Source organism: Cricetulus griseus, chromosome 3 (assembly GCF_003668045.3).
Source record: "Cricetulus griseus strain 17A/GY chromosome 3, alternate assembly CriGri-PICRH-1.0, whole genome shotgun sequence".
NCBI lineage: Eukaryota > Metazoa > Chordata > Mammalia > Rodentia > Cricetidae > Cricetulus > Cricetulus griseus.
Window position 1 is genome coordinate 222,714,406 of NC_048596.1, and position 25,876 is coordinate 222,740,281.

Here is a 25,876-nt window from a genome sequence, read left to right on the forward strand (position 1 = left end):
CCTCATGTTATGTATGAGTCACTTTTCTTGTCAGTGTGATAGAATGTCTGACAGAGGCAACTTGAGGGAGGAGGGGCTGGATTTGGCTCATGGCTTCCAAGATTATCAGTCCATCGTGGCGGGGAGAGTATAGGATGGATGAAGCAGAATAAGATATTTTAACAATAGCAAGCATCAAACTATGCATTTACCAAAACAATTCCTTTTCCATGACATGCCCAAAACAAAAACAACTCTTCTCACATCTCTGGAACTGTCACAACAGAAGAGTCATTGAGAAATCAGCTTATTCAGTCTCCTCTTTGGGTGAAACTGGACCTGTCTAACATAGCAGTACATGTCTGAAATTCTCTACGCAAGACAGCATAAAATACTTACTCGTTCCAATATTAGGTCATCTTCCTCTGTTACAAAATCACTTCTATCCAACTTAAATTTCATCTATGACTTCTATGTTTATCAAGTCCATGTTTAGATCTCAGCTCAGTTGATGGCTGGTGATAAATTGGAGTTGTTCAGTTTCTTTCTCTTCTTTGAAACAGAACTTCATGTATGCCATATTGGCACAGAACTAGCAAGTTCCAGCTTATAACTAAATATGACCTTCAATGTTGGACCCTCCTACCTCCATTTTTCCAAGAGCTGGGATTACAGGCATGTTCCAACATACCTGCTTTTATGAGCTGTAGTGCCAGGGATCAAACCCAGGGCTTTGTGCATGCTAGGTAAGAACTCTACCAACTGAGCCACATCTCCAGTCCAGGGCTGTTCATTTTCTAAAGGTTTATTAACTTCACTGTAAAGAAAGACAGTGGTATCCATGTATTATGATTCTAATTCTTCAAGATCTTAAAAAAAACTTTACAGTGACATCAACCCTGAATGTCAGCCTCTTGTATATAGTAATAAATACATGGTAAACTAATGGCAGTTGTCAAACTGCTCAAGTGAAGCAATGCCAGTCACTTCTGGCTCCCTTCCCAGAAGCCAGTTTCCAGTCATTGATAGTTCTTGTGGCTCCCTATGGAGCATTCTCTCTGCCCCCCCATACACACACTCCCCATCTGGTCCCTAGTGAACAGAATGTGAGATTCTATGACTTGCCCCCACCCCCCACAGTGGGGCTTTAATGATACAATCCTCTAGGATTTATACTACATTTTTCAAGTTCAAAGGAAAACCTACTGTGGTTAACAAGGCCTGTTTGAACAGTAAGGCTTCTGCATACAAAATACACTTTCCCACAATATGTGAAACAAGTTCTCAGAGGAGGTTTTTCCGAAGCTCCTCCAACACTCACAGAGTCACTGGCTTAGTACACCAAATACTGTGACCCAGGAGATAAGCTGTACACACTGGCAGGCTCCACTTCACCACCAAAGCTATCATTTAAAAGAAAGAAAATTGCCTATTTCCATCCAAATGAATCAGGACAGGCAGTATAGATTCCAACTCAGGAACATTTGTTAGCTTAAATTACTCACAGATCATATTGACAAGTAAATTGTAGCCTACAGAATTATCTAATCTAGATTTGTATGATGGAACATTCTGGAAACCTTCAATGGGATGTATTAATGACTCTGTGTGTGTGTGTGTGTGTGAGAGAGAGAGAGAGAGAGAGAGAGAGAGAGAGAGAGAGAGAGAGAGAGAGAGAGCCTAACAAAACAAACTTAAAAGAGGGAAGGATTATTATATTATTATTTTGGCTCACAGTTTCAGGGGAGACAGTCCCACCATGGGGAGGAAAGCATGGTGACTGGGGTGGCTCTGTCTATGGTGATGTGAGTATGCAATGTAGCTTGTTACATTTAGGATAATCAGGAAGCCAAATGAAACTGGAAGTGACACAGGCTAAATCCTTCAACAGCCCAAATTCAGTGACCTACCAGCCATGTCCCACAATATATTAAAACACAACCACTATCTGGGGACCAGGTGTCCAAACACATGAGCCTGTGGTAGACATACAGACCCAGACCGTAACATGGAGACTGTGAACTCTGCTCAAAGCTCTGTGTGTATCTACACTGCAAACTTTCCCTCCACCAGAAAGATGGGATCATTGGATTTTTACTGATAAAAATTGTCCCAAGGAAGAAAAGGCAAAAAAGATAAAAGCTTAAAGGAGACACAGTTTGAAGTGATTTCACTTGAGCAAAGACTTTTTAGGAAGTCTTTAGGTCCTCATTAAAAGACTCTCAGGTCACTCTGAACCTGACTTATTGAATGAGGACTATGGGAATGGATGTGAAAAAGAGGACCTAGTCTCTACCTTCAAGGTGATACAGCCAAAGGATCCCATGATGGAAATAGGATCTAATACAATGTAAGGGGGTTCCGACTGGCTACTCAGGAAAGCTTCCTGTCTGAGAAAAATGGAAATGGTTTTGAAAGATGGCTATGATACTAGAAACAAAACCTTGAGAGTAGAAGAGAATGGTTCTGTTCTTATTATTCAGCTAAGTAGAAAGATACAAACTTATCATAAAAGGCCATCAAGAAACACAGGTTTCCATGCATATATAGAGGGTCAAGAATGGTGAATTAGGGCCAGCTGGATGCCTATCACACAAGCCTGATGGCCTGAGTTTGACTCACAGAAATAACCCATACACAGGTGACAGGATGGAGAAAATGGACTCTACAATCTCATCATTTCTTAACCCTCACCCCACCGTGGCCTGACAGGCACCAGTTTTAAATTGCCTCTTCTAGCTCTTCCTGCTTCTAATGGCTCCAGGTATTCTATAAAGTTCTAGAGACCTGCCCTCAGACCTATCCCAGTGGCCCAACTCCTGCAGAGTTGTCCTCTGACCTTCATACACAAACATTTAGGCATGTGGGCATACTCACACATAATAATAATAAAAAGTGAAATTTACTTTTAAAGGAATTACAAATGAACTAAACTGATTATATTCAATAGGTAATGGAGATCTACACTTTAAGAAACAAAGTGATCAAGGACTACTGCAAATTAGTTAACTTTAGTAATACACAATATACCACAAGATACAGGATTATGATTTGTATCTCAAATGTCTCCCAAAGGCCATGTGTTAAAGACTTGGTAACCAGTCTGTGGTGCTATTGAGAAGTGAAGGAAACTTTAGACAGTGGGGCTTAATGGGAAAAGGAGAGATAACCTAGGCAAACTCCCAAAAGGAATACTGCAGTCCTAAAGAGAGTCAGAGTGAGATGTGCTGAACCCCCATAGTCATGGGCTTTTATCACAGCAATAGAAAAGTAACCAATACAAGCCCTGTACCCCAAAATATCTCAGTGTTTTGGATTAAGCTAAGCCTTATATCCTTTGTGAATCTAAACTAGAAGACTTAAAGTGAAGAGAGATTCATCTGGAGGGATACCAAATTTCAACACCCATCTCAAGACCTAGAGGCAAGAATTCTTTGGAGACTAGATCTAGGTATGACTTGAGATCCTATCAGATGTAAAAGGGCTTGGGGATCCTGCAAGGGCCCCTATACACGTGTATGGGGACATCCTATGCTTTTTCTGGCTTGGCACATGAGAATGGACAGTAGGATGACTTCTTCACAGTGCTGAATCAAAGTGGTCTTCACCTCACTGAACTGCATCAGGCTGATAGAGATTAATACATGCCTTTCTATGGTGTTCTGAGAAGCCAACAAGCATATAAAAATACCTTGAATTGGTTCTGGGGCCTCTGTTCCTCCCCCTTAGATTGGATTTGGGGACTGTCTCATATTACTAGCAGGAATGTGGCTTTGTTTCTGCTGTCCTATATTATGGGTTTCAGGCCTATATTATGGGTTATATGATATGTAGACATGATGACTAGCTGAACTGCACAAGTTCAAGTCAAGCACTGGCATATGTATCTACAAAGCTCTAGAAATACAAACAGGTCTACTTCTTTAGAACAATGGTCTACAGTCTGTACTGATGATGAACTCTGTTAGTTCATTTTTACTCTAATACTCATCAGGTAAAAATTTCTAACATTGGCACATGCATTTATAAATCATAACAGAAAATCAGAAATGCCACTACCCTAGAATATCATGTATAATTAAAATTATACAATATTAAGGTTATATCAAGTTAGAGCAAAGAAACAACATTGGTTTCATTTTATATAAGAATAATACAAATAGCATTTTTTTATTTCACCAGAAAACCTTATGAATGACACTATTTGAAGTGACCAAAAGAATGCTTGAACATGCCATCCATTTCATCCTTAGGATGGGTGATGATGAGTTATGAGCTACAGAAAAGTCAGCCCTCCCATGCTCTGCCATGCTTATAGTATATTTTTAGCATTATCTTCAAGTCATGCTTCCTTTCAGGAATATTAAAATTTTGGTCCATTTTTGTAAAGACTACTTTGGATAAAATTAGTTACCGTACCCCACAAATCTGCTTACCTGGTCACATGTAAACTGCCTACATCCTTTCAGGCATAAGCAGGTGAACAAGGATTATCTTTGCTCCCAGGCCCATGATTGCCTACCTATCGGCTCAACCCTCAATCTCAAATGGTATCTTTGAGTCTTAATTTCTTTCTTACTCTTAAAAACAAATCTATAAAACAGAGTTCTAACATGTTCCTTCTGCCTCCCTCTGGGCCATCTTGTCTACCCACTCTGGAAACCACTACTTCAGTGAGACACCAAAGCTGGAGATATAGCCTGAGAAGGGCTCCAGATTAAAGACATGAAATGAGGAAATCTCCACAGATGGCCATGTGGAAATCAGAGCAGACTGGTGTTGAATTTTGAAAAATGTCCCCAGCTGGGGAACAGAAGGAAGAAGAGAAGTCAGCAGATGGAAAGATGAACAAGAACACTAAATGTACTTAGTGTCACAATAAGGGATCTGGAAGTTTTAAGAAGTTAGTTAGTCTAGTGTTGGTCAACAGGCTCCAATGTTTCAGAAAATCTAAGGAAACTCTATACCATGAAAAGACCACAATGTTTGGTGACTCAAAATTCATTCAATTTTGTTATTGTTTTCGGGAATACAGTCTGAGTACTGCAGTTGATTTGAAGTTGTGATGTAGAGGGATTAGTGGATGAGTTTATCATGAGGACGCTGGGCTGTAGAGGTAAAAATGATTTCAAGAATTTTGGTGGTTAAAAAAAGCAAAAAAGAGTAAACAAAAAAGGCAATAGATGAGGAAGAAAACAAGGAGAGTTTCTGAAATCATCCACAATCTATGGGATAAAAAGCCCAATTCTAGAAATTAGGATTTCAGAAGACAAATCTCTAACACTGCATACTGCCAGTCAGAGCAAGTGCTTGCTTCATTTGATCCACCTTTAGAATTCAGAACATAGAGGCTGGGGAGTTCTCTCAATCAATAAAGGGCTTTGTTTGAAAGCATTAGGATGTGGCATTTGATTCCCAGAATCCATATTAAAAGGTGTGTGTGTGTGTGTGTGTGTGTGTGTGTGTGTGTGTGTGTGTGTGTGTGTTGTACTTGAGACTATAAGAGACAGAAGATTTCCAAGGTTAACTGGCCAGTCATCCTTGCTTTTTTGATGATTTCCTATGCCAATGAGACTCTGTCCATATATATCCAATGCTTTTGAGGAATGACACAAGGTTGTCCTCTGGTATTCATATGTGTGTGCACATACGGGTATGCTCAGCTACACACACCTATGCACTCCAACATACATGAAAATACATATATGGCCCAGACTATAATTATGAAATGGGCTTGGATTTCTGTCTGTACCATATATGTGCACTGCTGGCTAGAACATGCCTTTATAATATTCATTCTCTCATCTATGTCAATGTGAGATGATGATAAGAACCATTCCCAATATGCCCTCCTCTCTTCTACCCTGTGTGTTCAGACCCAGCACCCATATAGTGGCTCACAACTGCTTGTAACTCTAGTCCCAGGGGACCCATTACCCTCCACACATGAGTACACACACACACACACACACACAGAGAGAGAGAGAGAGAGAGAGAGAGAGAGAGACAGAGACAGAGACAGAGACAGAGACAGAGACAGAGAGACAGAGAGAAACACAGAGAGAGAGAAAGAGAGAGAGAGAGGGAGGGAGGGAGGGAGGGAGGGAGGGAGGGAGGGAGGGAGGGAGGGAGGGAGGGAGGGAAGGAAGGAGGGAGAGAGAGAAAACAGAGAAACAAATCTCAAGCAGAAAATTTCAACCATGGGGGATGTCTTTAATTGCCTTTTATAAATCTCCATTTGTGATCTAAATTTTAAAAGTGAGTTTTTAAAGTGTGTATTCCATGTCCTACCTAAGAATCAACTAATAAAATGGAAAGTTCTGGCCCACTTCTACTAGGAACTTTTTTTAATGTGTCACTAGTAATGGAATTCAGAGTCTTGGCTCGGTTGCGCATGTATACTAACCACTAAGCTACACTCCCAGCCTGCTGTCAGGGTTATGTTGGATTGAAAATAGTCTTTCCTTTATTTTTTCAGTGCTATTTTCATCTTTGAAATGAATACAAATTTACTACTCTCAAAATACTTTTGTTAGGATACATGTGTATAGTTTCAAAACACTTGACAGTTGTATGCATGCAGAGAAATGAAGTTAGGGAGGTGGTTATTTTTGTTTTGTGGTAGCGGTGGTGTCTGGCTTTGTGACTTTACAGCTGTATAGCTAAGGCTGTCTCCAGCTCCCCATCATTTTGCCTTATCCTCCCCGGTGCTAGGATTACAGGCAGGAAACATCACAGGTTTAAAGTAAAGCATTTTACTTTTAACAGAGAAGAGGAAGTAAATGTTTACTTCCTCAATTTTCCCTCCTGGGAGCTGGTATAATTCACCAAATAAAAATATACTAAGCACCTACTGTGTGACAAGGACTTAGTCAGGTACAAGAAATATTTATGAACCTCAGGTTTATTGTCTCTCTTCTCAGAGAGCTTCAAATATAACCGAGAAGAAAGATAAGCAAACAGGCACCATCACTGTACACCAGAGGAAAATGCTGGAATTCAGGGAATGGGGCTGCTCAGCCACCCCAGGAATTGGCAGGAATGCCTCCTGATCAGGCTTCTCTGTGGAGTAAACATGCAAATGATCTCCTAAGCAGCTTGAAGGTATGTCCAACCTAAACCACACAACGTCAAGGAGAGCAAAAGATGCAACCCGATACAAAATTATAGACTCGTTTAAAACAGTAAGAGATTATCGTATGATTTGTTGTTATTGTTGATGTCCTTAGTTCAACTATGCAATTCTTGATAGTGAAAGTGGAAGGTGAATCCTGTCACAGAGCCAAAAGGGTAGACAATCCTGATGGAGGATGTTTTTATAAGTAGGCTCTGATTCCTGAACTCATGGGGGGGGGGGACAGAGCATCTTTATCCCTCACATGCTCCCAAAGGATGCTGGTGTGACTGAACAGAAGACCATCTGGCCCAGATCCCAGCACAGGCACCAGATCAGGACAGACTAGCAGCATTTCAGAAGAAATGATGTGAAGGTTGCTGGGAGGAGATCCACAACACCACCCACCTCCATCCTTGTGAATCTTGGAGAGATGAATGGAGGCGGGAGACATGAAAGATTGAAAGGGTTTGGGAAGACACCATTAGGAGGGTAACATGGCTTCGACTGTGGTGTGTTCGAGGTGCTATAAGAAAGTACCATATGCTGGGAGGATTGTGGGGCACAGTAACGTACTTCCTATCTTCCAGAAATTGGGAGAGATCAAGGTGCCAGCAGACCCCGGATGCTGGGCAGGCCTGTTTATGGTTCCCGGCCAGTGGATTCTGGTTATGTCCTCACATGGCAGAAGCATCTAGTTAGCTATCTAGAGTCACTTTTTCCTAGTTCTCCAACCATTCAGCAGGCTGGAGTCCTTAGGATCTCCTCACTTCCCTGAAGCCTGACACCATCACCCTGGGGATTAGAACATTAACATGTGAAGGTAGATCTAAAAACTCTTACTCAGCATAATTAAATGACAAATTTACATACATGAGAGTAAATAATTCATAAGCATAAAATAAATACCTTTAATAGTTTTACAGAATTTAGTGTGTGCGCGTGTGTGTGTGTGTGTGTGTGTGTGTGTGTGTGTGTGTGTGTGTGTGTGTGTGTGTGTTGCCTGCATACACAAACTCTGCACACAGAGACCAGAAGGGGGCGTTCCATCCATGAAACTGGAATTTAGGGTGGTTATTAGCCACCAAGTGGGTGCTAGGAACGGAACCCAGGTCCTCTGCAAGAGCAGTAACTGCTCTCAAATTACGAAGTATCTTCAGCTCCCAAACTTTACATTTAATATTTGTTTTGTTTATGTGTATGGAGGTCAGAGGATAACCTGCTGGTTGTCTGTCTTGTTAACACGTGCCTTTACCTGCTGAGCTAGGTCATTACTGTGTTGACAGGATGTTACTTCAGATACTTGTAGCCTCTTGAAAGATGGTTCCCAGTGTAGTCACCACATCTACTCAGGTGAAAGAGAACTGATATATTCACTGGCTTCAAGAACTTGGTATTTCCTTTCCTAGGTAGGTTTTACAATCAAAAGTAATTATGAAAGTGTTATAAAACTTACTTTTGCCATGCAATTGTTTAGTAGAAAAAAAAAACTTCAATTGGATTTGAATCCTAAGTGAACAGCTCAGAATAATGAATGAGATCTACAATCTAAGTATTATGAGGTCAACACCGCTAAGCCTCCAAGATCAGGCACTTCCACAGTGGTCCAGACATAAGAAAGCCTCTGCTCTACCATCTACATAATGTCATCCTGAAAGATACCACCGGGCTAGGCATGGCACTGCATGCTTGTAATGCCAGCATTCAGGGATCGTGGCCAAAAGATCCTAAGATCAAAGTCAACTTGGAACACATAGTGAGACCTGTGCCTCCTCCCCAACTCAAAAACAACCCAGAAGAAAGGGGGTGGAGAATAAGGCTGAAATGTGGGAAAATGCCATCATAGAATACATTCTACTGTATGTCTGTTTAAGATTTGGGCAGAGGGATTCTAAGTAACATGCTGAGACTTTGTTATTGCATGTCAAATAATTATGATTTTGGTGAGGAAATGAACACTGTTGATATTGGAAAGGCAATTCACTGTACACACTAACCAATACCCCCAGTAGAGAGGATTCGGGAGTTGGTACGGAGTCGGTATGTACCCTGGAACTAACATTGCTGCTCTGACCACCTGCTCCTCCAGTTCAACAGCAATGTTGTGAAATATCCCGGCATATTTCCTGAGCATGGCTTCACAACCGGTTTCTTCACAACAGTTTCATTCAGAAGTTTCTGTTCTGATTAACACTATAGTCCTTAGAAGAGAAAACAACTCTTTCAATGACTTTTTGAAGAGGCACAGAATCTCCTTGAAAGATATACTGAGTCTCACTAACAATCAATGTAATAATTTAATGATTGCTCCCCAAACAAATTGATGTCAGGAGCTAATGTACTCCAGTCAGCATAATGAAATTCTACCACTTAAACGATCATTGAAATTCTATCACTTAAATGATCATTTTAAAAAGGACAAGTTGTTGACCATACTCTTTTAAGAAATTCAGTGAGTGACTTTCTCATAAATATTGCTGGTGCATTAAATGTAACTTATTAACCACTTGTCTGTAATCTTCTACAGCATTTTAAGAAATGAAGCACTCAAAAATAATTAAAACTAAGGGGAGGGCAAAGAACAGAGAGAGTTCCACATGGGGCCTCAGAACATGTCTGCCAAAGTTTCAGCCATTACACCCACATCTTGAAATATCCAATAAGAGCAGTCTCACCTACAAAATGACCAGTTCTGAATTCAAAGAATACAAGGCCAAACCACAGTGGGGCCTCTACATGGAGAGTGGCGTAGTCCAATAGTACAGCACAAGCTTGCATTCATGAGATCTAGGTTTCCATCTGCTACCAAACATGATCATTAGCAGAATTAAACAGGAGGAGGAGAAGGAGGAGGCTGCAAACAGATCTGCCCCACAAGTGTTTTGTTTTATTTTGTTTGATACAGGTCTCCTGTTTAGCCCCAGATAGCTTAGAATTCACTACATAGACCAGGCTGGGCTCCAACTTTAACAATCCCTCTGTCTCAGCCTCCAGAGAACAGGTATGAGCCACCACTCTGGCTTGCCTTCCAAGCTTTAATATACAATATAAGATGTATGAAGTACTCGGTGAAGGGCAGCTGAGTCACCTAGACAAATTTGTGATTCTGGGGACTAGACAGCCTGCTCAAGAGGCCATGGAATTTTCCTCCATGACAATTTTTAAAGACACAAATACAGAAACAAGTTTTTACTCCAGCATCAGCTATTTTAATGAGACCCTCATTGGGTTTTGAAGCAAAAGCATCATGTGAGGGCTAGAAGGGGGTAGGGAGTGCATGCATGTGTTTATACATGTATGCATGTGCAGATGTGATCACCTGTACATGTACAGGTGGAAGCCAGTTGTCGACTTCTGCAACCTTCTAGCACTTTCGACTCTACTTGTTGAGAGAGTTTCTCACTAAACCTAACGATGTTTGTTTCTGCTAGACTGGCAGGCCGATGAGCCCCAGAGATCCACCTCTCTGCACCCCCAACTCCCTACACACCACCAGGCCTGGCTTGTTATGTGGGTGTTGAAGATCTAATTCAGGTCCTCATGCTTGTACAGCTGGAGCTTTACCCACGGAGCCAACTCCTGAGCTTCATCTTGAAAGAAAAAAGGATATATCCTTGGGTAGAGTTTGAGTTGTATTTCTACAGATCTACACCAGATTCCCTGGCTGTGAAAACCGGCTGGTGGGTTGTTGTCAGTTTAGTTCTGGTAGGGCATCCCTCCGAACCAAGTCACATGATACAGTGGCAGCTGGGAAGGTGAGACTAACTGATGGGGGTGTGAAAACTTAACACAGTGCAGAAATTCTTGGCACAAACCTGATGGAAGGCTCTGATTAGAATCTAATACAAACAAGAGTAGCATTTCTCGTATTTTCCAGATTATTCCACAGCCTGGTTTATTCCACATGAATTTCATTCTATTGACAAGGCAATGGAAAAGAGGGTGGTGGCCATGATGTGTGCATCTGAAATGACTTGAAGGAAGTCTTTCCCATGTCGAATCATTAAGTTGGGCTCTGGGCTGACCTTGGGTCTCCTTTCTCATGGATGGCAGAGGACCACAGGCAGCAGATAGCAGAGTAACTCTAGCTGCCCCAGTGATGCTGCACCACCACTAAGGGCAGAAGTCAGAGAGTATCTAATTGAAATTGCCAGGGGAACTTCAGAACCAGATTCAATGTCCTATGTTGGAACCTAGCCGAGGGACTGGGATAGATTTTTGAGGCCTTGCCAGCATGCCAAGGGGCTTTTAAAGATGAGGGGAAGTTGTTTTATCTTTTGAGACAGTGTCTCACTATGTAACCTTGGATGTCCTGGAACTCACTGTGTGGATCAGGCTGGCTTCCAACTAACAGAGATCAACTTGTATCTGCTTCCCAAGTGCTGGGATTAATGAACTATGCCATTAACACTAGCTATTCTTTCTTTGTCTTTCCCTTTCTTTCTTTCTTTCTTTCTTTCTTTCTTTCTTTCTTTCTTTCTTTCTTTCTTTTGTTCGTTCTGTCTTTCTTTCCTATATTCTCTCTTCTTTTTTTGAAAAGCTATTTTCTTGCATTCTTCTGAAAGATGTTCTACAAGAGAAGTGCTGTGGTTTCCTGCAAGACATCCTAAATTAAAAGTCCAGAAATCACTTGGGCTCCAAGTTTGTTCTGTGCCCTGGGGCAAGCTGCTCCATCTTTCTGGGCCTGTTTATTTGACCTGAAGTCAAGAGAGCTACACTTCAAGCTTATTTCCTAGTTCTAATGCTCAGCAACTTACATTAAAAGCAGACATTGACACACACCAACCCCATATCCGACAGAAAGCTGATCTCCAAAATTTACAAAGAACTCAAGAAGCTAGGTACAAAACACCAAATAATCCAATTAAAAAGTGGGGTACAGAATTAAATAGAGAATTCTCAATACAGGAATCTAAAATGGCTGAAAGACACATAAGAAAGTGTTCAACATCCTTAGCCATCAGGAAATGCAAATCAAAACAACTCTGAGATACCATCTTACTCCTGTAAGAATGACTAAAATCAAAAATACCGATGATAACTTATGCTGGAGAGGATGTGGAAAAAGGGGAACACTCCCCCACCGCTGGTGGGAGTACCAAATCGTACAGCCACTTTGAAAATCAGTATGTCGATTCCTCAGGAAAATGGGAATCAGTCTCCCATAGGATCCAGCAATTCCACTCTTAGGCATATACCCAAAAGAAGCACATTCATACAACAAGGACATCTGTTCAACTATGTTCATAGCAGCATTATTTTAATAGCCAGAAACTGGAAGCAACCTAGACACATGGAATGTTTTCATAAGAGTTTTTCAGCGAGAAAAATAGTAAGGCCGACACATTCTTGACAAGTCTACAACTCTATACTATACACTTCTGTACTTGAGAGGGACAGCCACCTTATTCCTGCTGGCACTATATTTTTGTGGCATTAAGACATGCCTGTGCTCCAAGGGGAGCCTTTGCAGACAAAACTTGAGTGATACAGCCTCCAGGAAGGCACCTTCTCCTTAATGCCACAGGCTAGCCAGATATTCCTCTACATATAAGCATCACATAGCAAGGAAACACTGACAGAGTCCATCCAATGTGCCAGGCAGACAATGCTCTCAAGGCCTTGTATCCATGAGTATTTAATCCCTACCTCAGGAGCTGGTGCCCAAGCACACGGGTCACGACCTGCCTATCATGTGCAAGGCCTCAGATTTGGGTCTTCACCAGTATTACATATTGCTTCTCTGTCACATGACAAGTTATGGGAAGAGATTTCTTATTATATAATTCAAGAGGCCTATATAAATATGTGGCCTCTTCCTTAATTAAGAGACAACACGGCAGCAGATGCTAGCCAGAGACAGAAGGGACAGAATGCTTGGGGTAGACTCTATCTTCCTACTATTGTTATGAAATCTAGTTCCTCATTGGTAAAATGTGGCCACCAATATCTTCTTCACTGGCTTATGCTGAAGTGTCTATAGAAATGTTAGCTATCTCTAAATCTTGATGAAGGGAAAACATTGGTACTAAAAACCACAAATGATATGTCTACATTGTTCTGAATTTCAGTACAGGTCAGGACAAACATTTGTAGTCTGACTTGAACATTATCAATCATAATTAAATTTAGGAGCATTTGTGTCTTACTATTCATTGCGAGTCATAAGACTGGTTTCCTTTAAGTTCCTGTAAGACTGTTCAAGTCACACAGGTGACCCACTAGAGGGGAAGGTTTGGGACTCTAAAAGACAGAGAGCAGCTCTCAAGGGAGAGCTCTGCTCTGTTTCTGGCTGCCATGTTCACAGAACTGAACACTTGGCACCTCAGTTTCTACAAGAGGGACAGACCAACAAAGCAGTTTCCACTAACAGAAATATAAGCCCTTCCAAGAAGACAGGATGGGATATTTTCTTGATACCTAACATCTGAAAATTTAAGATGCTTTTCATACACCTTATCTTCTTCAGGTACCCCAGACAGCAGATTTTTTAATAGAATTAAGGATGTTTATGAGGCATAAAAATGTTTCAGTATTCAATAGAAACATATAAGAAAACGAGATACACTTAAAATCTCATGAATAAGTCGAATACATACAGCATATTTGCATATGTATGCATCCATATGTGCATACATATAGAAATTCAGCTCATTAGTTCATTCAAGAAGAACAACAGCCCAGTATAGCACCGTGCTGCTATTACAGCAATACATTCGTTTAATATCCTTGTGTGTGTTTAGATTCCCAAGTGATGCCTCTCGCCTGTCTTATTATACATTCAAAACAATTTTCCAAATGCCTATGAAAGAAAAATGCAAGTGCTTTAAAAATGAATATGAAATATAATTTATCAAACTACATACAATTATTATTTTAGAAAAGGTTCTTTTAGTGTATATCTCCCCAACCTGGTTTTGACCTCTGACCTTAATTTTCAACCCTAAGAAGCTGGGCATTGGTGGCACATACCTTTAATCCCAGCACTCAGGAGGCAGAGGCAGATGGATATCTGTGAGTTCGAGGACAGCATGGTCTACAGAGTGAGTGCCAGAATAGGCCCCAAAGCTACACAGAGAAACCCTGTCTCAAAAAAAAATCAACCCAAAGAAAAAGATTTTGCTTCTATAACACTAAAATTGTGAACAAGGGCCTGAAGAGATGGGTCAGCAGTTAAGTGCACTGTTGTTCTATAGGACCTGGGTTCAATGCCCAGTACCTACTTGGTGGCTCACAACTGTCTATAACTCCAGTGCTAAGGCATGAGATGCCCTCTTGTGATCCTCAAAAGGTACCAGGTACACACCTGATTCACAGACATACATGTAGGCAAAAAGCACCCATACACATTAAATTAAATTAAAATAAGAATAACACAATGAAATGGTAAACAACTATTTCAACCACTCAGTGATGATCCTGAATTTAGAGTTTACTAAATAAATAATGCCCAAAGAAGGATGGAACAGATACAACCTAGAGCTAAACAGAAAAGCGAGAGTGAACCATTGGTGTGTATTTATTTTGATTCCTATGTTTACCATCCTTGTCTGTCTAAGAACTCTTTGTACTTAACCTTTCATGGAGTTGATTCTCCAATGAAAGCTATTCTGATTATTCTGAAAGTACGCCCCGCTACAAGATACACACACACACACACACACACACACACACACACACACACACTTTCTCAGAAGCATTTAAATGACATTTGTGTAAATCATTTGCTAAGTAGGTTTACAGAAAAAGGGAGAAAATATTTGCCAAGATGGGTTACAAGAAGAATTTAACCACAACTTAGTCCACACAAGAGCTAACTCCCCAAGTAGTCGTACACATCAGGAGCCTAGGAGTTAACGCAGGAATGAGCATGCAAACAACTACCACAGCTTTGCAGAGCATGCAGAAGCGTACTGTTCTTCACTACTCCTAACACCTACAGAGTCATATATATAGCAGAGAAGGTGGCAGGAGCAGCCAAGCTCTGCTCAAGTGACTTAAGTTCACTCTGTTGCTGTGGGAGAATCGGCTTCAACTCCAACCTGCCTCTTCTAGAGTACTTTGTATTGGTTGATGGGCTTGCCATCCACATACTCAGTGCATTATGTATTCTGTGTCAGCTTGACTAGGATCAATTGGTAAGGCTGTGTTAGGTCACAGGAAGTGCTGGTGTACAATTGCTAATGGAGGAAGCTGAGGGACTACTGGGGACAGTACTAAGGACTCCCAGTGGGACCTCACAGACCAACTTGTCTATAAAGAGTGGTGCTCTTCAGACTAGCTCTGCCCTGAAGTGCCTGTGTGTGTGTGTGTGTGTGTGTGTGTGTGTGTGTGTGTGTGTATCGGTGTGTGTTTCTGAAAGATCACACTTGCCAAATTTGTGGGGTACACCCCTCCCCTCTCTCTCTCTCTCTCTCTCTCTCTCTCTCTCTCTCTCTCTCTGTGTGTGTGTGTTTCTAGAAGATCATTCTCAACAAAGAACACCACTCTATTCCTTGCTCCTACAACAGAATAGGCGGGCTGGGACATTGAAATTCCGGGTCTGATTTAACCAAGTCAAATAGATCATGGCTCATCTGACTCCCAGATCTTTGGGTGTGGACTGAATTACCTGAGTCTCCAGGTTGCAGACAACAGGTGAACTTCTCCATAATTGGCTTCCATAATTGCATGCGCCTATCCCTCCTATTAAATCTGTCTGTACTTCTACACATAATCCATTGGCTGTTTCTCTAAAGATCCCTAACTAATATGGCCTGCAAAGCCAGAGAGAACTGGAAGTCAGTGGGAATGCCTCCTTGCCCTAAACTCTCCAATCAGCACCCATTCCTCCCTATTTCTAACATCCCAAACTCACTGGGGGTATCCCTACTCCTTGCTTCATGGTCACCATCATGCCTCTGAGTTCAGGGCTGGATATGGCAAATTCATAGTCTCAGAAAGCAGGCACCAGAAGTCAGGATCAGGGAGACAAGGAAGCCATGAAATATTAAAGGGAAGAGCCCACCTAAGCAAGGACAATCCAGGGGAACAAGCTGGAGGACATATATATCATAATGAAGCTGGACGGGGAAGAGAAACAATTACCTACTTCTCTCAGACAGGGTGCATGAAACATGGGAAATAGGGCTTGAAATCCAGAGACCACAAAATGAAGGATTGCTTATGCAGGAGTTTAGATTCTATAACTAAAGACAGAGAGGCTCAATATCAGACAGGCACATCAACACTTATTTATTTAGGGTCACAGGAGAAAAGGCACTCTATAACTAGTCCACATGAGCCATACAGAGTGCAATATTTAGGGAATCGAGATCACAGGGGGAAGAGGCACCAGAGGGGAAAAAATGAACACACCTCAGACTCTTGTGATTATCCCTGCCTCATAGTAAGAGGCACAGTTGATTCTGCCTTCCTTCCATTTTAAATCATGTGTGAGTGTCTACACAAGTGTGTGTAGGTGTGAGTGAGGGCAGGTGCCCATGCAGGTCAGAGCTGGACTTATTTATGGGCATTTGTGAATTGACAACGTGAATGTTGGAAACTGAACTGGGATCCTCTGCAATAAATCCTCTTAATAATCATCCCTCCAGTCCCCATTGATGTGTTCTTAAAACCTACCCAGTTCACTTCAGTGGGCAGTCAGAGGTGAGAGCAGTGTATCAGAGCAAACAACAGGAACCATCAGTGGCTGCATGGTTCCCCATACTAACAAGGTGGTGATAACCCACAGTCTCAAAGCAGTTCATACCCAGGCCCCTTCCTAAAGAAAATCTCCACAGCCTGCAAAGTAATAATAGCAGCATCCTCAGTCCTGGTGCCACGTTTCATTCATCTGGACAGATGCCATGCTGCATTCATCTGGATGGGTGCCATGTTTCATTCATCTGGACAAGCACCATGTTTCATTCATCTGGATTGGTGCCGTTTTTATTCATCCAAATGGGTACCAGTTTCATTCATCTGGGAGGGTGAACAGCTCTGGACCCATCCAGAATTCCATCTAAAACATCAACTGTCTGTGTAACATATCTACAACTTCTTTTCACCAGTGACTGACTTCTTCCCTATGCACTGACTTCATGTTGGAAAAGGGGCTGTTTCAATGTGTCATTAACGTAAGTTCATGTTTAACTTAAGACTCGGTTTCCCCAAGTCTTAGTCAAGGGGTTGCTCTAGACACATCCCCTTTCCTCTTCCTGTCCCTTGCTTTTCTGTATGCATCTCCTTCTCTCTTCATCTCTCATCTTACTGCAGACTGTTAATGCATTTGCCTTCCCACCCCTGCAAATTGCTAGAGGTGATGCTATCAAATCAGATTGGAGCCCTGGCTGCCCTCTAAGCAAATAACACCACAGAAATCATAAAGTATAATCCAACTAAGGTGAGTGGTGCTGACGGTGTTATATTCCATACCGAATAAGATGTTCTGTCGTGGGGCCACAGCTACCCATTCTGTCTGTAACAGCTCACGATGAATCATATAAATCCAACCCACTAAACCCTGAAGTCAGGCGGGCAGCTTTCTCTGCTGCATAGCAACAGCCTGCCATGATGTTTATCAGGCTTCCCTTTTTTCCCCTCTAAAATTGGTGTAATATCTACTTATCAAGTTGAAAATTCATTTTGGAACTATTTTCAGAGCAAGTACAAAGACTTCCACTAGGATGTATTAGCTGCATTACTTTTATCCAATGAAATAAATAAATCTCTCACCCTACAATAAACTTAGCATGTAGGAGGACAAGCAGCCTCTTAAATGGGCCCATTTGGATGAAGCACAGCACTGAAATACACAAACAGCCAGGGGATATGGGCAGCCTATCTTATACCCTACCTATAATGACTAGTTAAATTGTGCCAGGATTTATCTTATTTTATTTTTTTGCTGAAACAAACTTACTTTATTTCTTTTTAAAATTTCCCTTATTTTTGAGATTATAATGTAATTACATCATTTCCCCCTTCCTTTTCCTCTCTTTAAACCCTCTCTTATACCTCTCCTTGCTCTTTTTCAAATTCAAAGCCTCTTTTTTCCTTAATTATTGTTATGCAAGTGTGCGTGCGCGCGCGCGCGCACACACACACACACACACACACACACACACACACACACACACACGCACACTCCTATATATATAAGTACAACTTGTTCAATCTCTATAATGTTACTTGTATGTGTGTTTTCAGGAAAGCAATCAGGAGTTCTACCCAGGTATGAAACCTATGATGCCTATGGACCATAACAATGACCTGCATGGCACAATAAACCTAAGGGTGTAGTGGTGGCATGCATACCTTGGTGGTAACCAACAGCTCTCTAAATGAACTGAAAACCCACTCAAACAAGAAGTAGATGGTGTTTAATACCAGAAACCTAGTCAGCTACCCAGAGCTAGTGAACTAATGGATCTGGGAGGAGAAACTACCACCACCACTTTTCTAAACCAGCATAACCCCTAACTACATTCTAAACATTTGTCCTGATACACACAGATAAATGTAGTCCTCACTGCTCATCAAGGAAACTTCTCTTTGCAACAGAAGCCATTATAAAAAAAAAACATTAACAATCAAAATACAAAATCATCGTGGAGCCCAATCCCAGAGGGTATGCTTACTATACAATTCTGGAACCTAAAGACTCAAGGAACATTGCAGGGGCGGGAAGGTTGTAGGAAGCAGAGGAACAGGGAGTTTGCTGTGAGATTGCATCTCCTAGAAATGTCAGAAGCTACACCCATAAAGTCTCACCAACATGATCGCCTAAACATGAGCTGAACAAGGACAACAATAAGAGGCCTCCTAATGAGGACAGAGGAAAGCCCAGGAGGTTTCAACCCTGCACAAAGAACTAGTGGCAACTTAGGAGTACTAAGAGCTGAAAAAGAAAATTAGTCTTTCCCAGGGAAGAGCACATTAGTTGATTATCTAATATGTAAATGTTTCTTTGCTTTGTTTTATGTATATAGGCATGTGTGTATGTGTACCCCTTGCCTGCCTAGTACCTGAAGAGACCAGAAGAGGGCATTGGATCCTCTTTGTACTAAAGTTACAGAGGATTGTGAGCCACCAGGTGAAGGCTGGGAATCGAACAAATCCTGTGGAAATGCAGCCAGTGCTTGCAACCGCTAAGCCATCTCTCCCAGACCCTCCCCAAGATTTATGTTAGTATGTGTTTCAGAAATGTTTGGTTTTTTCCCAAAGCCCAGATCATGATGAGTTCCAGTCCAGGAAATACAATCAGTCATCTATACTTGGATATCCCCAAGACCTCCAAATCCACCATAGCCAAGTCAGAACTCATCCTTTACCTTCCTGCTTCTGGATTATTCATCTCACTTGCAGAAGTAGTCACCCCTTACCCCTGTTGGAAATCAGAGCATTACCATCAACTCCTATCTGCCCCTCAATGCCTCTCTGCCTCTTCCAAATCTTGACATCTTAAAGCCATAGTCCCTCTTTTAATGTGCCCCTTCTTCATTTCTCTACATGACTCACCTCATGACCTCTTATGAGTTCTCACTCCATGCTCCTGCTCCCTCCGATCAATCCTTCCAAGTTCTGCCACATGACACTTCATGATAAATCCTCATCATATAGCTTCTCTCATGATCATCCCATCACTACTCATATCTACTGCCTGGAGCCCAAGATCCAAAGCCAAGTTCAGAGCATGTCCCACCATCCTACCTTCCTTCAAACTTAGGTCTCCCTTTGCCTCACCACAAACTCTACCCCATCAAATGAGCCAGTTCACCAGAATAACAGCCTGGTTCCAATCTCCTAACTTCTTCCTACACCTCTCTCTTCTCTCTCCCTTTCTCTCTCTCTCTCTCTCTCTCTCTCTCTCTCTCCTCTCTCCTCTTTCTACTCTTCTTTTCTTTTTATAGTGCTGGGAAACAAACCCAGCCCATTGTGCAGCAACCTACCACTGAACAAAATAGCCAGTCCTTGTCTCCTAGACACTCCATTTGAGTGGCTCCTTCTGATTGGAATGTCTATCTGCCTTTCTGTCTTGGGAAAAATATATTTACATGGCTGTTCCTCCTCCATGCAACCTGTCCTCAAGCCCATCCCTGAGTCCCCTGGACATGCTGTTATCAAATCATCTCTAACTTTATCCTGTTGGTGAGTAGCAAAATCTAGATCTCAGATGTCAAGGATTCCATGTCCAGTAGTGCTGCTTCCTGGTGTGTGCTGGCTAGTTTTATGTCAACTTGACACAAACTGGTTTATCCGAAAGAAGGGAATCTCAATTGCAAAACTGCTTCCCCAATATCTAGCTTTAGCACATTTTCTTAATGAGTGATTGATGTGGGTGGGCTCAACCCAGTATGAGTAGTGATACCTTCTGGGCTTGTGGTCCTGGGTTCTGTAAGAAAGCAGGCTGAGCAAGCCATGAGAACAAGCCAGTAAGCAGCACTACTCTCCATGGCCTCTGCATCAATCCCTGCCTCCAGGTTCCTGCCCTATTTGAGTTTCTGGCCTGGCTTCCTTCAGTGATGGACTACAATTTGGAAGTATAATCCAAACAAACCATTTCTTCCTCAACTTCCTTCTGGTCCAGTGTTTCATCATAGCAATAGAAACCCTAAGCAAGATATGGTACATGCTGGGAACTTGATAATATTTCTTCAGTAAATGAACATCACCATAGCAGCCTCCTAAACATAGTGCCAAACTATTTTCTTTAGACTCCATATACTTTTCTTTCAGCTGTTTATGATATGGAGTTCCTTTTAGCCTACTTGTAAATCATTTGCAAAAGATTAGCAAAATAAACTAGCATAGGAGATAAACTACCTCTTATCTCCTGAGAAATCATTCCTTTGTTCTTTACTCCCTAGAGAAGAGCCCATGCCTTTAGGCACCCCAACAACTGATAGTGAGAAGCTATCAAAACAAATTCCAAATCCATGATACTCCCAGGTTTTAAATAACCTGTCTGAAGATGTAATTACCAGTGAGGTACTGGGTGGAGATCCTGATTAAACCAAAATATTTAAGGCATGAACCAAGACAAGTTTATAAAGCCTGCACCTGTACCCACTGCCCTTATGGGTGGAAAATAACTCCACCACTACATAAGGACTTCCCTGGCCTCTTTTATTTCTAAGCCCAGACAACCTCTGGGTCCAAAGTGGAACCTTTAGAAGGATTTTCCATCTGAAATGTCAATTGTCTGTAACACATCTACAACTTCATGTCACCAGTGACTGACTTCTTCCCCAAACACTTATTTCATATGGGAAAATAGGACATTTCAATAAATGTTTCATTAGCATAGTGTTTTCCTATCTGATGCAAGTATTTTGCTTTCCCAGACTCTCTTCTTCCAAACCATTCCCTGCAGCCCTCAAGACAGCCTACAACTCTCTAATTCCAACAGATGACCCAGAGAACATAGAAACCAACCCAACAAATGTGGGAAAATAAATTCTCACACTAAAAGCCATGGAGGTCCATTTGTTCTGGAACACTGATATCAAGTCTGTGTTTTTGTCTGAGTTGCCCAAAGGTCAGGACAGGACAGACTGTCCAGACTACTTCAGCAGTGCTGGGTTAGATGGATGGTGACAAAGCACTGCTCCGTGGGTCACTGCAGGCCCCAGATGGAATGAAGGGAAAGAGTGGTTATGCAGGAAGGTTGTACGGTGGGTGGGGGTTTCTTTGAGGTCCCTAGATAAGGTTTGTTTCCATTCCATTTATTTATCTGTACTGGATTTGTTGCTATGTGCTGATTCTAAACCCCAAAAATTTCAAGGATATTCTGAATATCTTTTATTAATAGCAAAAATTTCCAGATAAATGCCAAACATGCAAAAGCAGGTACCATATAAGGTTTGCTCCCTCAAAGTTCAAGAGATATGGTGGGAAGATTTAATCCTAACAGTAAAGGGAATGTGGTCAGGACCAACCTTAGAAGACCACAGTGGATGTGGTGGGGGCTCACCTATATATGTGGCAGGGGAGGAGTCAGATCACATCAGAATGGCTGAAGTGTGGCACTGTACCAAAAGGTATGAGATTTGGAGTCGGTTCTATTACACATGGGAAGGGAAACAAAATTCAATGAAGAGGTGAAGCTCCTTAGAAGCTCCTGGTGCCTAGAGCCATATGGGTGGCAGAGAAAGGGGGTAAGGAATCACAAAGTGTAGAAACAACACAAGAGGGATCAATATTCCGAGCTTTGCCATATCTAAACTACATATATGGGGTTTGGACAAGGGCTTTATCTTGCCAGCTTGACATGCTTATAAAAAATAAAGCAATACCAATGGCAAAAATAACTGCAACTCTCGGCAAATTATGCTGTGGAAATGGTCTGAGTTCTACTTTATAGGAACGACTGGGCCTCTGGAAGCAACCAGTGCCACTCAGCTGTGGTGATTGGCAGGGTCTCAGTTCAAAATCAAGTCAGCCTACACCTGCCCTTTGGAAAGGCCTCCCTCCAGTGACTGCTGCATGGCAAGACACTGGAGCTATAGGGAGGCATTTTCAGAGCACTGCAAGAGTATCAGTCATCAACTGCAAAGCCCATCTCTTTCTGCAGGCTGGAAGCTAGTAGCTTCTCCAACCCCTATGAAGCCAGCCTCGTGCCTGGCCTCATCCTTGTTCCAGAGGATGCTCAGACAAGATGGGGAGAAGAGCCTTCCCTCCAGCACTTACTTTCTAAGAACTGCGATCTCATTCTCGATGCTGCTCTCTTTGCCCTTCAGTGCCTTCTTGGGGATGCACTTCACTGCGAAGAGTTTCCCAGTTGCTTTTTCTTCGGCTAAAACCACTTCAGAAAAGGCCCCACTGTGAACAGAGAGGGAGAAGAGAAAGGTTAGGGTGAGAGGGTTTGGTTTCAGAAAGGCCTCTCTAATCCCAGCACAGTAACAAGGAGCATGGCCACAAGTATTACCGTCATTTTGTGCCCAGCAGGGAGGGCTCCTTCCCAAATGTCCTTAGAAGAAGAAAACATGTGGACAACTGCACCTCAGTGCAGAGAGACGGTGGATGTCAACACAGGACCATAGCAGCAGTGGAGGCTGCTATGCGTTGGCCACTATAAAGTGCCTCTTGTCACCCTGCTATACAGCATGGTCAGGTTAGGGTCCCTTGGGAGGCAGCAAGAACATTCTCTGAAGAGGTTTAATTCTCACAGATAGGTAAGGATGTGATTACAGTGTGAGCTGGTACTGCATGAGGTACTGGCACTTGGGTTCACTAATTGGATAGGCAATCTTTCATTCTGCCATTTATTTCCTTTTCAAACCAAACAAACAAGGACCACACAGTGAGGATGACTAGCCCCTCTGCAAATACAAATTCCACTCTTTGACAACAGAGAAGCACACTGTCTCTTCCCAGTTCCCATGTTCCAGCATGCTCAGGCTGCAACAGCACTCTCCTAGCCTAGAAACAGACTCCGCATGCTTTAGCCAACAGCAAAAGATATTCTTAAGCATAGACAGGACCAGAGGGGACAGGAATTCATATCTGCTTGGTCCAGTGGACTATGCATCTTTGGGATAATGTTCCTACTAGAACATGAACTATCAAGCAAAAAGTCTATCCATTTCCATGGTCTGAATCTAATTATACAGACACTAAGGGCAGGAGATAGTCATTCAATGAAACAGTCAAATGGGAAATTCCAACAAGAAACTTCTGCACAAATCTATAGAGAATTCATGAGTAGACTTATTTATTCTGAAGTCTATATTTTGAAGCTTCCTGAAATCACTTAAATCACCATTAAATGTAAATACATACAGCCTCACAACAGAGTTTTCACAGAATAATCTTTGGAAGCAGTCCCTGTGATACCTTCTCACTATCAAGGGGTTTGACGCAAGAAAACCAGTTCAGAACAAGCTCAGAGCCCATGACATGTGCTTCTCATAGCTTCTAGTCCAAGGATAGATTTAGCAAGTCAGAGTGAAGAAGACCTGAATACTCAGACACTGATTCCCTCCTCCATCATATAAGCACTGTGTTTGAGAATAAGAAATCTCATTGGGGAAAGACCAGGCCTCCCACACCAGGGGTAATTTTACTCCAGAATCTACTCATTCATTTTTGACTTTCACTCAACTCCCTGCAATGATCATTATACTAGGAAATGGTCAAATGCTGTTTAAACTTGTTCACAGTGAACTCTGGGAGCAAGGAGAACTTTCCTGTCCCAGACTCTAGCATGTTTGTTTTCAAGTGTCCTCCAGACCCCCTTTCCTGGGGCAGGCTGCCCCCCCCAGCTGTGACAGGGTGGAAAGATAATAACAAGATAGCCCAAGAGTAAAAGCACGGTGCTTTTGAAAATAGCTAGAAGGAGAACTCCTTCCAAGGAGGTTGCTGATGTTTATCCCATGGAAACTCATCTGTAGAAAGCAAGTTCAGCTTTGCCTGGAATTCTCAATCTGAGAACTAAGTCATGACTGTTACAGCAGGGCTTCCCCAATCACTTCTGCTGAATAACTGTAAACGCCCAAGCAGATGATGTCACCTTTCTGCACTATTTGTTCTTAGACCCCACCAGGAACTCCAGCTAATTCTAACAATGCTTCTGCTGGGTGTTTATAAGCCCCTGGTTTAAGGTTGCCTCTCTCACTTGGGCTGCTCTGGTCATCCCTGCTGGAGTTTTTTGAGCGCCCAGTTTGAAGATGGTTTGCTATCTATCCACTGCTTCTATCTATCTGCTACTTACTACTTATTCCTTTACTTTCCCCTGCTGTGTAGGTAATAAACTCATTAAAAACCAAAAGCATGGCTATCAGGGATCATTCTTTAGACTGAATAAAACAATCCCCAGTGCTGCTAACCCGGTGGCTTTGCTGGTTCCCCCACTCCCAGCATCTTTGCCAGGTCCATTCTCCAGAACACAGAGAAACCCTTCCGTGCTGCAAGCACCTGCTAGCTGTGGGTCCATAGCTACTCTCGGGCCTCTCCTCTTTCACTGCCCCCTACCCTGCTATGTACATACCCCAGCTCTTTTAATTCCATCAGGGAATCTATACAGATGAGAGGAGACCATGGCCAATGCAAAGGAGATAGTCTGCTTTAAAAGGGGGGGTGGCTCACCTGCAGGTATGAAGCTCCCACAAGGGAAAACACTTTTTACCTCTATGTGTCATTTTCTTCCTGGAAAATGGTGAGAAAGGGGGAGGACAGAGAGGAGTGGCAGCCGTCTGGTAGCAGCATGTTCTGCCTTTGTTCCTAACCGTGGGTGGAACCATCTATCTACCGTCCTGGGTGTGGACAGAACCACGGGTCACACATACGCAAAATGTTTCACAAACTAAGCAGCTCAGGCTTGACAACATGAGCACTCATGAAGTGCCTAGAGATGGACACAGAACGGGTCCAGGACACATGAGAAAGCCCCAGCAATGGTTGCAGAGGTCAAATCACAAATCCAGGGCATAGTCCCACCGTCTCAGAATGAAAGTCAGCCTGCATTTTGTACTCCCAAGTATAGACTCAAAAGTAATGGATCTGGGGAAATGCTTCAGGCACTAAGGGCCCTGCCATGTGAGCAGGACTTGAATTCAGATTTCCAGCACCCATTTAAAAGATGGATATGGTCACACATAGCTATAACCCTAGTGCAGGGAGCAGGGAGACAGGTGGATGGATCCCTAGGCCAAGCAGTCTAACCAACCTGTGAGCTCTGAGTTCAGTGAGAGACCATGTCTCAAACAATAAGGTGGAAAGCAGATCAAGAAGACTCCTGACATGAATGTTTAGCCTCCACAGGTAAGCGCGCGCGTGCACACAACACACACACACACACAC

The 25,876-nt window shown here is 42.4% G+C and overlaps 1 protein-coding gene across 3 annotated transcripts in view; it reads right to left on the bottom strand.

The window, feature by feature from the left end:
• Positions 1 to 25,876, bottom strand: part of Camk1d (calcium/calmodulin dependent protein kinase ID) — a 395,032-nt gene that overhangs the window by 224,543 nt on the left and 144,613 nt on the right. For all 3 annotated transcript variants that reach the window (XM_035441489.1, XM_027405184.2, XM_027405182.2), the window contains exon 2: positions 22,766 to 22,897. In XM_035441489.1, the coding sequence (XP_035297380.1) occupies positions 22,766 to 22,897 (132 nt within the window). The remainder of the gene's footprint in view (positions 1 to 22,765; positions 22,898 to 25,876) is intronic.